At 66.1% G+C, this 15,028-nt stretch overlaps 1 protein-coding gene across 1 annotated transcript; it reads left to right on the top strand.

Moving 5' to 3' along the window:
* Positions 1 to 8,252: 8,252 nt before the first annotated feature.
* On the top strand, positions 8,253 to 14,458 carry LOC123364349 (forkhead activin signal transducer 3-like). Its single transcript, XM_045006403.1, has 3 exons — positions 8,253 to 8,528; positions 11,993 to 12,097; positions 12,498 to 14,458. Exons 1-3 carry the CDS (start codon positions 8,253 to 8,255, stop codon positions 13,593 to 13,595), a joined length of 1,479 nt encoding a protein of 492 aa, XP_044862338.1. The 3' UTR covers positions 13,596 to 14,458.
* The last annotated feature ends 570 nt before the right edge of the window (positions 14,459 to 15,028 follow it).

Raw genomic sequence — 15,028 nt, 5'->3', positions numbered from 1 at the left:
GCAACCGGGGAAGGAGAAGGGGGGAGCTGTGGAACGAGGGGGGCACCAGCCTGGGGGGGCCGGGAGGAGCTCAGAGCTCCTGGAGCTGAGAGAGACCCCTGGCTGGGGCCAGTAGCCTGGGACGGGTCCCCCAGGGAGGGCGGGGGCTACAGAGAACCCCAGTGTCCGAGTGACGTGTCTATCAGCGGGGGACGAGCCGGGCAGGGGGAATCGGGGCCACAGGCTCCGCCAGCCGGGCCAGCATGCGTGACGGCAGTCAGCTGGCCTGCTCGGGGGGGCGTGCCACGGGATGCTTTCCAAGATGGTGCAGGAGCCCCCCCAGAGGTGGCAGCACCCCTTGACTCAGCCCAGCTCTCCCCACTTGGGGGAAAGGGCCAGTTCCATGGGGTGAGGAGAGCCTGGCACTGGCTGGGCTCACGCTGCCCCTAGGCCGGAGGAAAACAGAGACCAATACATCATTGTACCACTAGAGGTCGCTGTGTGTCTCCTTAGGGAGGCTGACGCATGGGACGGGAGCCAGGGGCACCCTGAAAGGAGCAACGCCCTGGGCTCTGGCGTGCACCCCCCTCCCCAGAGCAAGGGCCCTGCAGCCACGGAAACGGCCCCCCAACACCTGGCCACGCCTGTGCACTGACGGACCAACACACACACGCACACACACACACACACACACACAGGTCAAAAATCACATCACCCCCCACCTCCACCCCCACAATGACACGCTTGGCTAGAGACCCTGTGATTTTCATACTAATCCCGGGCTGGGTCTCCACTTGCCTCCTGGTCACTGGGCCTCCGAGGTCGCGGTTTCCAGCTGTTCCCCCAAACCGGGGGGAGCTGGGCCCTTCCTTTTATTTGGCAAGTGAAGCTGCGCGTCTCACCCGCTCCCCTGACTCCAGGAGCTGGGCCTTTAAGAAAACACCAGATGTAAGAACTGGCAACAGACTCTCCCACTGCCCCCACCCCCGACACAGCCACGCACAGACTCCCCACAAACACCCCCCCACACACACAGAGATGAGCCCCACCCCTGGGCCCAGGTTTGCACTCTGCCGGCTTCTCTGAAGACTCAGAGACTGCCCCCACCTCCCCCTCCCCTTCTGCTCCTTCTGCTGTTTTAATTTTCCCCTTTTTAAAAACCTCCCTCACTTCTCCCCACCCTGCTGTGGGGGGGCAGGCTCGGAGCAGTAGTGGGGGCTGCGGGTCAGGATTGCGGGGAGCCAGCAGAGCGTGGGGGGTGCGGGGAGCCCAGGGCTGGGACAGCAGCAGGAGCTGCAGGTCGGGATTGAGGGGCATCGTCAGAGCTGGGGGTGGGGAGCCCGGGGCTGGGACAGCGGCAGGAGCTGCAGGTCGGGATTGAGGGGCATCGTCAGAGCTGGGGGTGGGGAGCCCGGGACTGGGACAGCAGCAGGAGCTGCAGGTCGGGATTGAGGGGCATCGTCAGAGCTGGGGGGGAGCCCGGGGCTGGGCTACCTGGGGGGCTGCAGGTCGGGATTGAGGGGCACCCGCAGAGCTGGGGGTGGGGAGCCTGGGGCTGGGCTACCTGGGGGGCTGCAGGTCGGGATTGAGGGGCACCCGCAGAGCTGGTTGTAAAGCCTGCACAGACCCTCTGTGCTCTGGGCCTGCCTGCGGCTGGTGCTGTTCCACCCCCTACCCCAGCCCGGGGCATGGAGCCAGGGCGGAGGGACACCACCGAGGGAAATCCACATCCCTCCTCCCCAGGGCGATGGGCCGGCCTGGCGCTGGCCCGGTCAAGCGGCCACATCAACAAGCCTGTCCCAGCTCCTGCCCCATCCCCCTGATCTCGCACAACAATGGGGCTGGGGAGGCCCCGCTGAGCTCAATCACCAGCCCAACAAAGGGAGCCCCGGCCTGGCCTGGCGGCAGGGAGATGGACCCAGACACCTCTGGGGGGAGCAGCCCCGGAGGGGAGGTGGCAAATGCACCAATCCCAGCTCTGGGGTCAAAAGGGCAAGGGGGGAGCAGCCAGAAATGGGGAGCACAGGCCTGCCCCCTGGCTGCCATGGGGGGACGGGGAGAGCCGGGGAGGGGAGGAATTTGATGACCGTGGATTGAGGCTGGAGGCGAGATCTCCCGGGCACTGGGACGGGCACTCGCTGCCCGAGGGCTGGGCTGGGAGCCTGGCGGCCAGACTGGAGAGCGCCCCAGACGGGCCGAGGCTCGTAGCGGCACTGGGGGCACGACAGAGGTGGCAGGCAGGGGACATGGAGTGGGGGGAGCTGGGTCAGAGCCGCCGGCCGGCCAGCCAGCGAGTCCCTACGACCCCCTGGGCCCAGGGGAACCGGTGCATGTTCCAGCCATACCCCAGCGGGTGCAAACCAGCCCCCTCGGAGCTGTGCCCGTCCCACCAGCTGCGGTTCACCCCCAGCAGCACAGGTCTGGGGGGCTCGGGGTCCCAATGTGAAAAGCGTGGGTGTGTCCTCGCCCGGCCCTGCCCTGGCCAGCTCACCCTGCCATCTCCCAGCCCCCAACCTCGGCTCCTGGGCCAGCCCCCACCCAGCTCCTCCCTCCTCAGCCCCCCAGCGCATCCCGCCCCATGAGCTCCCCACAGCCAGCCCTGGCACAGCACCAGGCATACTGCCAGCCACAGGGAGTCAGCTCCCACCCCAGCCAAATTCCTTAGCAGTGGGAAAGCTGGGGGGGAACGGGGGGGGGGATCTGTGCATGTCCCTAGGCAGCTATTGGGAACATGGCACATGCCAGCCCATAAGGCTCCATGTACCAAAGGGGCTCCGGCGTTCTGATTTACCAGTGCCGATCTCCACCCTCCTCTGGGTGGGGGCACCCAAAGCACCCTACGCCCCAGGCTGGATTCATCCCAAACCCACCCCTAGCCCTCCGGGTGGGGACAGATCATTCCACACAGGCTACAGAGGGGGAAGTGACACCCAGGCAGAGCCCCCCGTCCCGTGAGAGCACCGTGTGCGGCCGGCCGGCGCGTGTCAGTCGTGTCACTGGCACCGTCAGAAGGAGCTGGGTGGCTACAAGCGATGGCCACATGCCAGTGGAGGGCTCTGCACTGCTGATGATCAGCAACATTAAAGAATTCGGAGGCCCTGAAACAAACAGCGACGCGAGCAGCCAGGGACCGGAGGGCTGCTGCCAGCAGGGAACAGCCAGCGGGAAACCCCGGAGACGGCCGGGGCGTGAGGAGCCCCCGCTTCTCCCCTAGCTGTTCAGAGCCAGCAGCAGGGCACGAACCCGCCAGGAGCCCTGCTCCATGGCCTGCGGGGGCTTAGAGCGTCGCACCGCTAAGGCACTAGGACACTGGGATCGGCACCGACAGCCAGGGACAGCGCCCCCTGCTGAGCCCCCCCGCACAGCTCCCCACACCACAGCGCCCCCTGCTGAGCCCCCACCCTGCTCCCTGCACCACAGCGCCCCCTACTGAGCCCCTGCCCAGCTCCCCACACCACAGCGCCCCCTGCTGAGCCCCCGCCCAGCTCCCTGCACCACAGCGCCCCCTGCTGAGCCCCTGCCCAGCTCCCCGCACCACTGCGCCCCCTGAGCCCCCGCCCAGCTCCCCACACCACTGCGCCCCCTGAGCCCCCGCCCAGCTCCCCGCACCACAGCGCCCCCTGCTGAGCCACCTCACAGCTCCCCCCACCACAGCGCCCCCTGCTGAGCCCCCTCCCTGCACCACAGTACCCCTACTGAGCCCCCACCCAGCTCCCCACACCACAGCGCCCCCTGCTGAGCCCCTGCCCAGCTCCCCACACCACTGCGCCCCCTGAGCCCCCGCCCAGCTCCCCGCACCACAGCGCCCCCTGCTGAGCCCCCGCACAGCTCCCCGCACCACAGCGCCCCCTGCTGAGCCCCCTCCCTGCTCCCTGCACCACAGTGCCCCCTACTGAGCCCCTGCTCCACTCCCTGCACCACAGCACCCCCTGCTGAGCCCCCGCCCAGCTCCCCACACCACAGCGCCCCCTGCTGAGCCCCCGCCCTGCTCCCTGCAACACAGCGCCCCCCACTGAGCCCCCACCCTGCTCCCTGCACCACAGTGCCCCCTACTGAGCCCCTGCCCAGCTCCCCCCACCACAGCGCCCCCTGCTGAGCCCCCGCCCAGCTCCCCACACCACAGCGCCCCCTGCTGAGCCCCCACCCGGCTCCCGGCACCACAGCGCCCCCTACTGAGCCCCTGCTCCGCTCCCTGCACCACAGCGCCCCCCACTGAGCCCCCACCCTGCTCCCTGCACCACAGTGCCCCCTACTGAGCCCCTGCCCAGCTCCCCACACCACAGCGCCCCCTGCTGAGCCCCCGCCCAGCTCCCTGCACCACAGCGCCCCCTGCTGAGCCCCTGCCCAGCTCCCCGCACCACAGCGCCCCCTACTGAGCCCCTGCCCAGCTCCCCACACCACTGCGCCCCGAGCCCCCACCCAGCTCCCCGCACCACAGCGCCCCCTGCTGAGCCACCACACAGCTCCCTGCACCACAGCACCCCCTGCTGAGCCCCCGCCCAGCTCCCCACACCACAGCGCACCCTGCTGAGCCCCCTCCCTGCACCACAGCGCCCCCTGCTGAGCCCCCACCCAGCTCCCCTCACCACAGCGCCCCCTGCTGAGCCCCTGCCCAGCTCCCCGCACCACAGCGCCCCCTGCTGAGCCCCCGCCCAGCTCCCCGCACCACAGCGCCCCCTCCTGAGCCCCCACCCAGCTCCCCACACCACAGCGCCCCCTGCTGAGCCCCCGCCCAGCACCCCGCACCACAGCGCCCCCTGCTGAGCCCCTGCCCAGCTCCCCGCACCACAGCGCCCCCTGCTGAGCCCCTGCCCAGCTCCCCGCACCACAGCGCCCCCTACTGAGCCCCTGCCCAGCACCCCGCACCACAGCGCCCCCTGCTGAGCCACCACACAGCTCCCTGCAACACAGCGCCCCCTCCTGAGCCCCTGCCCAGCTCCCCGCACCACAACGCCCCCTGCTGAGTCCCCACACAGCTCCCCGCACCACAGCGCCCCCTACTGAGCCCCTGCCCAGCTCCCCACACCACTGCACCCCCTGAGCCCCCGCCCAGCTCCCCGCACCACAGCGCCCCCTGCTGCGCCCCTGCCCGCTCCCCGCACCACAACGCCCCCTGCTGAGCCACCTCTCCGCTCCCTGCACCACAGCGCCCCCTACTGAGCCCCTGCCCAGCTCCCCTCACCACGGTGCCCCCTGCTGAGCCCCTGCACAGCTCCCCACACCACAGCACCTCCTGAGCCCCAGCCCAGCTCCCCATACCACAGCGCCCCCTACTGAGCCCCCACCCAGGTCCCCACACCACAGCGCCCCCTGCTGAGCCCCCGCACCACTGCACCCCCTGAGCCCCCGCCCAGCTCCCCGCACCACAGCGCCCCCTGCTGAGCCCCCACCCTGCTCCCTGCACCACAGCGCCCCCTGCTGAGCCCCCACCCTGCTCCCTGCACCACAGCACCCCTACTGAGCCCCCGCTCAGCTCCCCACACCACAGCGTCCCCTACTGAGCCCCTGCCCAGCTCCCCGCACCACAGCGCCCCCTACTGAGCCCCTGCCCAGCTCCCCACACCACTGCGCCCCCTGAGCCCCCGCCCAGCTCCCCGCACCACAGCGCCCCCTGCTGAGCCCCCGCCCAGCACCCCACACCACAGCGCCCCCTGCTGAGTCCCCACCCTGCTCCCTGCACCACAGCACCCCTACTGAGCCCCCGCCCAGCTCCCCACACCACAGCGCCCCCTACTGAGCCCCCACCCAGCTCCCCACACCACTGCGCCCCCTGAGCCCCCGCCCAGCTCCCCGCACCACAGCGCCCCCTGCTGAGCCCCTGCCCAGCTCCCCGCACCACAGCGCCCCCTACTGAGCCCCCACCCAGCTCCCCGCACCACCGTGCCCCCTACTGAGCCTCCGCCCTGCTCCCCGCACCACAGCGCCCCCTACTGAGCCCCCTCACCACTGCGCCCCCTGAGGCCCCGCCCCGCTCCCCACACCACAGCGCCCCCTCCTGAGCCCCCGCCCAGCTCCCCACACCACAGCGCCCCCTACTGAGCCCCTGCCCTGCTCCCCGCACCACAGCGCCCCCGCCCTGCTCCCTGCACCACAGCACCCCCTAGCAGCACACTGAGGTCACTGACTGCTGAGGAGAGCGCTCCCTCCTGGCACCGCACTGGGTCACTGGGGCCAGCACTGACTGTGCAGCTGCACTAGGAAAATCCGGGTTGTCTTACCCCCAGGCACCATCCTCGCGTGCGCTGCTTCCTGTACCACGGGACGGCACCATCTCTCCACCAGGAAACCTTGACACGGCAGTTTGTGATTGCCACAGGTGTTAGCAGGGGCAGCCTAGGGTTTGCCCTGACCAGCTAAGCTGCAGGAATGCTAGAAACTGCCTCATCCCCTGTCCAGGAGCTGAGAAGGGAGAGACCAGCCCCAAACTAACAGGCCTTTAAGAGGCCTCCAAACCAACCCTGGGCCCCAGAACTCCTGGGTTCCTTTATGTCCCAGGGTGCATGTTTCCCTAGGCACCGCGGTGGTCAGGGAAGGAGTTGCTTAGCTGACCTCAGAGGAACCGAGCCTCCAGGCAGCACAGCCAGGGCTCTGCGGGTACCTCCACACCGCAGTGAAAAGCCTGCGGCACCAAGTCTCAGAGGCTGGGGCCACTGACTCGGGCTTGCAGGGATTGGGCTGCAAATTGCAGCGTAGACATAACCCGAGAGCCTGGCCAGACGGCATGTGTGAAAATTCAGGATGGGCGGGTGGGGGGGGAACTGGCACCTATATAAGACACAGCCCCGAATATTGGGAAGGTCCCCATAAAATGGGGACATCTGGGCACCCTTGGCAGCAGGCACAACATCCCCTCACATCAGGTCTAGCCTCGACTTTTCCTGGTTATATGGCCCAGCCCCAGGGCAGGACTCCGGGACTCTGCCTGGACGGGGGTAATTCGCCCTGTCACAGCCAGCCCGGGAAAGCAAGGCCCATGAGTGGGGAGCGTCCCCTCCTGAGTCCCCAGTGCCACGCCCGGCAGCAGGCTGGAGGTTCCTCGGAGGCCTCCCAGCCAGGCCGGAGACGCTTGTTGGGCCGTTCCTGTGCCAGGTCTGGGGCTGGTGGTGGGCGTCCCACCCTCCTGGCCCACAGTCGCTCGCTGTCACCCAGGCAAGTCCCAGAGAGTCGCAGGGCCCCGGCCTGGCAAACAGCTGGAAACCCACCCTGAGCATCCACAGCTGCTGCATGGCCGGGGCCTCGCATCTCCACGTCAATCCACTCACCCGGCGGCACAATCTGCTGCTGACGGGGCCCCTTGCCGGGGCCTTTGCTAGGGGCGCAGGGGGGGCAAAGCCAGGGCCGGCTCCAGAGCCCAGCGGGGCAAGCGCCTGCCTGGGGCGGCGCTTTCCCGGGGGGGCGGCAGGCTGGGCCGGCGGACCTGCCGCAGTCATGCCTGCGGGAGGTCCACTGGAGTCCCGGGAGCAGTGGACCTCCCGCAGGCATGACTGCGGACGGTTCGCTGGTCCCGCGGCTCGGCTGGACCTCCCGCAGGCATGACTGCGGCAGCTCAACCGGAGCCGCCGGACCTGCGAACCGCCCGCAGCCGCGGGAGGTCCAGCCGAGCCGCGCGACCAGTGGACCCTCTGCAGTCATGCCCGCGGGAGGTCCGCTGCTCCCGCGGCTCGGGGGCGCCTCCCGGGCATGACTGCTTGGGGCGGCCAAAAACCTAGAGCCGCCCCTGGGCAAAGCCTCCCCTGTGGATGGGAGTCGGGGGCTGCTCAGGCCCCAGCCCTGCAGGTCCAGTGTGGGGAGTGACCCTGCCCTGGGCCCGGGGGGAGCGGAGAAGGGGCCAGATCCTGAACCCCTTACTCAGGTCTTCCCCAGGCCGGTGCCCATGGGCGTCAGGCATTGGCCCAGCCGGGGGGACCTGGCAGATGTTTCAGACTCGGCTCTACCATGGGCTGCCAGAGCCCCCCGAGGGCCTGGCCCCTGCGGGCTAGTGGGGTCCAGTAGGGGGGCTGCGAGGCCCCCAGCTGGGGCTGAGCCCCGGGTCTCTCCTCCTCCCAGGCACCCAGCCTAACAGAAAGCTGCTAACTGCCGGCGGGGCGGCCCGCCCCCTGGTGCCAGCGGTCTGGCTCCCCGGTCGGGGCAGGGATGCGGATCAGCATGATAAAGGCTTGAGCTGGAGCGGGACAGCGGCTGCCTCCCACCTGAGCCCGCCCCCAGCCCCTCCTGGCCCGGGGCTGCCCTTCACCTTCAGCGGGGCCGCGCCCCGGAGCAGCAGCGCCCGGGCCATGTCCCGGCCGTCGGGGCAGGCAGCCCCCGGGCAGAGCGGCGCGGAGGCGGGGGGCTGCCCGAGCCCCCCGGGGGATGCGCCCCAGGGCTGTGCCCGGGAGAGGGGAGACCCCGGCGCTGGGGATGGAGCGGGGCCGGGCGAGGAGCCCCGGGACCCGGGCAGGACGGGGAAGAAGAAGCGCTACAGCCGGCACCGCAAGCCGCCCTACACCTACCTGGCCATGATCGCCCTGGTGATCCAGGCCTCGCCCGGCAGGAAGCTGAAGCTGTCCCAGGTACGGGCCGGGCAGGGACCCAGGAGTCCTGCCTTGATTTCCCCTGTGGTGTCCGGTCCCACAGGCTGGGGGCGGGGGGGGGTCTATGGGACCGTCTAGTCTGACTCCTGCGTCTCCCAGGCCATGCGCATCTCCCAGGCCCCCTGCTCCAGTCCCCCGTCCCCCCGGCGCCCCTCGAGAGCCGGGCAGCCCAGAGCCGGTGGGGGGGTGCTGGGCTCCCGTTGGTACAGGGCCTGCCCCCCCCCCCGCCTTGCACGGCTCTGGGGGCAGCCCCAGGATCAGTGGTGGGCGAGGGGGATGCCCGGGGCACTGCCCCTCCCCCGGGCCCGCAGCCCTGCTCTGGGGCCGCGCTGGGCACGATCGGGGAGGGGGGCAGGCGACAGCCCCCCGTGGGGGGAGGGTTTGGCTCCATTCAGCCCCGCGCCTACTGTATATGGTGTAAATAAGCCGCGGGTCAGGGGTCGGCCGGGGAAGGAGATTAGGAGCAGCGGGGAGGAGGATTCCTCGGGGGTCAGGTGACCTGGGAGTTTGCACAGACACGGGGGGATTAGCACGTTGGGATGCAGAGCTCGCCCGACCCCCAGGCCAGGGGGTCACAATGGCTTCAGCGCTGCCTGGGCCGAGCTGCCGGCAGCCAGCGGCTGGTTAAAGCCCAGAAGCTCAGAGCACGTCACAAACGCGGAGCGCCAAGCCGGTCACTATCCCAGCCTGGGGAAACTGAGGCTCGGGGCCGGCCCGAGGTCCCCCAGCCAGTGGGAACAGAACCCAGATGCCTGGTTCCAAGTGCTCTGCTCTAGCCACTAGACCCCACTCCACTCACCCTAAGGGACCCTCCCCCCCGTGGGTCTTTGCCCCCAGCTAGCGGTGCTGGGGCAACCTGGGAGGGGGCGGGGCCTGGACGAGTCAGCCAATCAGCTGCACCCAGATCAGCTCTGCATCGGGCGGGGTTAGGGACCAGATTGGACCCACATGCTCAGCTCTGCTGGGCCCCCTTCACCGCTTGGTGCCCCAGCTGCCCTGCCCTGCCCCATGGGCCCCATAGCCCTGTGGGAGCTGCAAGGGTTAATAGTGGGGGCTGGGGGCTTTGAGATCCGGGGGCAGGTGCTGCGGGGAGGAGGTTATCAGGACAGCATGGGGGGGTGGCTCCCAGCTCCCCTGGAATGGCAGGGAGGAGCCGGGGGAGACTCTCCCTGGAGCCCAGTGTGGGCTCTATGGGTTTGGGGGCTGCTGCCAGTGAGAGGCCTGGCCCTGGGGTGCTGTTCGGGCCAGTGGCTGCCCTGGAAGCCAGCAGGAGGCATCAGGGAGTCCCCAGTAGCCTGCCGCGCTGAGTAATCCCAGCCCCCAGCCCAGGTTCCCGGGGGCTGCAGGGGCTTCTGTGCTCGTGCAGCTCAGGCCCTGTGCCAGGGCAGGGACGGGAGATACCGGCCCTGCTCCCACATAACCTCCGCTCCCGATGCCACAGGTTCCCTGGGAGCAGGTGGGCGAGCTGAGCTCACACAGAAGAAGGGCGGGTTAGGGAGGAGGCCCTGGGGACAGGTGTGCACCCAGGGGCAGAACAGACCTGGGGGTGCCCCAGCACCAGCCGTTACCACCTTGTGGGAAAGGGGAGCTCCCTCTCCAAGGCCTGTTCAGTCCTTGGCCCCTGCTGAGGGCTAGTTAGTGCTGGTTATGGGGGTGGCTGCACAGCGTATCCCCAGGCCTGCTTGGAACGGGATGCGCCTCTCCACATTCGGGTCTCATACACACGCCACCCAATGGCCACAGTCACAATCCAGCAGGAGCCAGACAGGACCAACACACTGGCTATCCTCAAAGGGATTAAACCCTCCTCTCTGCACCATGCCCTGTGCCCCAGCCTTGCTTCCTGACAGGCTACAGTGCCTCCTTAAAGATGCAGGCAGCTGCAATCTGCTCCAGTCCATGACCACCAGGGCCTGACAATTCCCTGCTTGGCACCTTGTACCATCAGTCTCACCTGGCTGGGGGGTGGGGAGGGGGAGAAATGGAGTGTCACCAGCCTGCTTTGCACAGGTGTGAAAGACGACACAAGAAAACTCTGAATGATAACTGGGAATTGTTTAAGAACACTTTGTTAGATGCCCAAAAAAGCCATAATCAAGGAAGACTGTATTGGTTAAAACACTGACCTGGTTCAGAGGGGAAGTGAAGGCAGCTATACAAAATTAAAAAATAATGTATAACAAATAGAAGAAAGGGGAAGTTGATAGTAATGAATATAAATGAGAGGTTAGGAATTGTAGAAAATTGATAAGGGAGGCAAAGGAACACAGGGAGGCGTCTAAGGCCGGCAGAGTTAAGAACAATAAGGAGTAGTTTTCGAAGTATATTAGGAATAAAAAGAATCCTCACAATAGTATTGGTCCAGTACTAGCTGGAAATGTAGAATTATTAATCATAATGCAGAAAAGGCAGAAGAGTTCAATACATATTTGTTCTGTATTTGGGGAAAAAAACCTAGATGATGGCATCTCATCATATGATGATGATAACACTCCATCCATTCCATTAGTCTCTCAGGAGGATGATAAACAGCAGCTACTAATGTTAGATATTTTTAAATCAGCTGGTCTGGATAACTTACATCCAAGAGTTTTAAAAGAACTGGCTTGACCATTAATGTTGATTTTCAATAAAACTTGGTACAATGGGGAGGTTCCAGAAGACTGGAAGAAACCTAATGTTGTGGGGGTGATGGTGGATAATCAGCAGAATGTGAGCTCCCAGTGCGACACTGTGGCCAAAAGAACGAATGGGATCCTTGGACTCAGAAACGGGGAAATCTCGAGGGGGAGCAGAGAGGTGATTTCACCTGTATGTGGCCCTGGTGCAAGCGCTGCTGGGGTCCGGGGCCCAGTTCTGGTGCCACAGTTCAAGAAGGATGGGGATAAATTGGAGAGGGGTCAGAGAGGAGATATGGGAGTGATTCCACGATTAGAAAACCTGCCTTGTAGGGATACATTCTAGGAGCTCAATCTATTTAGCTTAACAAAGAGAAGGTTAAGGGGTGGCTTGCTCCCAGTACCTACACGGGGAGCACACATTGAATAACGGGCTGCATTTCTAACAGCTCTGCTCCGGGAACGACTTGGGGCAGGGCTCTGGCCCGTGCTGCACAGGGGGTCAGTCTGGATGGTCACACTGGTCCCTTCTGGCCTTTGAATCTAGGACTCTGAGCCAGCCGAGTGCCAGACGCAGCCCCCAGCACTCAGTGAGTTGCGCACAAGGCCCCAGGAGGGAGGAGACGGGAGCCTCCCCAATTGGTGCCACTGCAATCTGAGGTGCCCACCTGGCTCCCTGTTCCCTGTGTGGCACAAGTGCTGCGTCCCACGCGGGTCCCCGTGAGGTGGCACCAAAGCCAGCAGCCCTGCCGTCCAGGCACGTTGAACGGAGCAGTCTCACTCCGCCCATGGCCAGGGGCTCTCACCGCCTGTCTCTGGTTTCAGATCATCCAGGAGATCGGCGCCCTCTTCCCCTTCTTCACGGCGGGCTACCAGGGCTGGAAGGACTCCATCCGCCACAACCTGTCCTCCAACCGCTGCTTCTCCAAGGTGAGTGCAGGGGATGGGGCAGGGCTGGGGGAGAGAACGGCCTCTGGAGATACAATGTGTTGGGGGGGCTGGGTCCCAGAGTAGGGGGATGGGATGGGGGGCTGGGGGAGTAAGGAGCCAGTTTTGGGTGTAGGTGATGGACTGTCAGGCCCCAGGACAGGGCTGATGGGGCTGGGGGAGAGCCCAGGGCTAAGGATGAGGCAGTGGGGGGCAGGGTCAGCCTGGTGGGGGCGCTAGGCTCTGAGGGGCGAATCGGTCGGGCCTGACACACAGGGAAGCTCTGTCCCAACTTCCCAAACTCCTGGGGTTGGGGTTGGGGCCTCCCCACGCTCAGGATTGCACCGTGGCTCCCCTGCAGGCCGATCCCTGCACTGAGCCCGTCTCGCTCTCTCCCCGGCAGCTGCTGAAGGATCCCACGAAGCCCAAGGCCAAAGGGAATTTCTGGACGGTGGACGTGAGCCAGATCCCCCCGGACGCCCTGAAGCTGCAGAACACGGCCATCTCCCGGCAGGAGGCGGCCTCCTTCGCCAGCGACCTGGCCCCCTTCATCCTGCACGGCTGGCCCTACGGCTGCCAGGGGCCACAGCGCCCGCCGCAGGGCCCCAGGGCCCCCTCCACCAACACCAACTCCGACAACGAGGAGAGCGGCTACCAGCTCGGCGAGGCGGCGAGGCCGAGCAGCTCCTTCACCATCGACTCCCTCCTCAGTGACTTCCAGGAGGTGGGTCTGTCCGGGAAGGCCCGGGAGGCCGGGGGCCAGCCCCAGCCCATACAGCCCCCGCCCAGCCAGCCAGCGGGAGACTCTCTTCCCATCAGCATGGACCTGTGGGGCCCAGTCCCCATCTTCCGCGTCTCCTCCGGGCCCCCGTCGCTGCCCTGGCGACCCCCAGGCACTCTGGCTGGGCCGCGGTCTTTCTCCTCCTCCAGCAGCAGCATCTCCACCCTCAGCTCCTTGTCGTCCGACGAGAAGGACCCCGGCAGCCGGCGGTCGAAGCAGGCGCGAGGCCCCCGCGCCCCGGCCAAGCGCCCCCGGCTACTGGCCGCCCGCGAGAGCAGCAGTTCCAGCTCGGACTCCGACGGCTCTGGAGGCTGCACCCCGGCTCCGTCGCCCACGCTGGTCCCCGGGCCATGCTGGGAGCAGCTCCCCACCTCCTACACCAAGTGCGTTGCCCCCAACGTTGTGGCTCCTCCAAGCGGCCCCCCGTTCTTCGCCTTCCCCTCCGTGCCGGGCCTGCCTTACTACAGCTACAGACCCCCCAGCTACGTCAGCCCGGTGTACTGGGACCTGAGGCCGGGCCCCTCGGTGGCCCCCAGGCAGCAGGGCCCACAAGTGCCCGGGCTCTCGGTGGACCTGGACCACACGGTGCAGGGCATGCCCCCCAACAAGAGCGTGTATGACGTGTGGGTGAGCCATCCAGGGGACATCGTGCACCCAGCACTGTACAGCCAGGGCCCCGTGCCCGGCAGCATGGCCCTGACCCGCTACGACTCCCTGTGACGGGCCCCAGCGGGGGGAGGGGGGCGGCGCGCAGCCCCACGGCCTCTCGACAGCCCTGTCTCTTCAGGAGCCTGCGCCAGCTGCATGGATAGACAGACCCCTGCAGGCCCAACGGCGCCCCTCGAAACCGGGACCAGCAGGCAGAGCTGTGTGTGGGTGTGCAACCGTCCGGACCCTAGAGACTACAAATCCCAGCATGCAATGCTCATGCGGCGCTGAGTGTCAGGGTGGGGGCACCCCTCCTCCCACGGAGCCAGCTGGCAGCAAGCAGGGCATCCCGACGGGCTGTTCTGCTCTGCAGGAGGAAGACACGGATGCCATCGACTCTGGTCCTTACCCAGCAGGGAACCATCTCCGCTGCCTTTACTTACCTACCTGGACTGCTGCCATTGGGCCTCTCCGGCTGGGATGGGGGGAGTTCCTGCAGGACTCTCTCTGCTCCCCCTTCTCCGAGCCAGGCACACCACCGCACATCCCGTCTGCACATATGTGCCCACGCTCCGGGGGACAGCGGCGGCTCCAGTCCAGTGGCTCCTGGGAAGGGCCTAATCCAGGCACCCAGCTTCAGCCGACTCCACTTGGGCAGAGCTGGGGGACATGGAAATCTGAAGGCAGATCTGGATTCCTGGCAGGACAAACCATCTGGCCATGTGACAGCACGAAGGCTGGGCCTGCCTCTGGGGGGTTTCTGTTCACCCCGGAATCTGCAGACAGAGACGCAGCTCTCAGACGGGGGCAGCTTCGTGACTTTCTGCAATGCTGGGGCGCCCTCCCCGATGCAGCCCACCAGGCATCTGACATCAGCTTCACCAGGACGTGGGCAACACAGCCACGGGCTACTCGCAAGGCACAGTTACCACCAAGGCAAGACGGGACCAGTGTGACCATCCCGTGTGACCGCCTGTGTGACACAAACCAGAGTCCTGCCCCCAAATCATTCCTAGAGTAGAGCTGTTGGGGAAAAAACCAATCTTGATTTAAAAATTGCCAGTGATGGAGAATCCCGCAGGACCCTGGGGAAATTGTTCCAGTGGTTAATGACACTCACCATTAAAAACGTTACACCTCATATTACTTCCAGCCTGAATCTGTCCAGCTTCAACCTCCGGCCACTGGATCGTGTTAAAACTTCCTCTGCTCGATCAAAGAGCCTGTTACTAAAGATTTGTTCCTCGCGCAGGTACTCCGAGGCCGATCAGGTCACCCCTCCACCTGCTCTTTGTTAAGGTAAATAGATTGTGCTCCCGGAGTCTATTCTCCATAGGCAGGTTTTCTAACCCTTCCGTCATTCTCTGGCCTCTTCTCTGCCCCTCTCCAATTTATCAATATCCTTCTTGTATTGTGGGCACCAGAACTGGACCCAGGACTCCAGCAGCGGTCGCACCAGTGCCACATGCAGAGGGAAAATAACCTCTGCTCTTACCTCCCGGGTC

Source organism: Mauremys mutica, chromosome 2, assembly GCF_020497125.1.
Source record: "Mauremys mutica isolate MM-2020 ecotype Southern chromosome 2, ASM2049712v1, whole genome shotgun sequence".
Classification (NCBI taxonomy): domain Eukaryota; kingdom Metazoa; phylum Chordata; order Testudines; family Geoemydidae; genus Mauremys; species Mauremys mutica.
The sequence above is the reverse complement of the archived record's forward strand: the minus strand, read 5'-3'. Positions and strand labels throughout refer to the sequence as shown.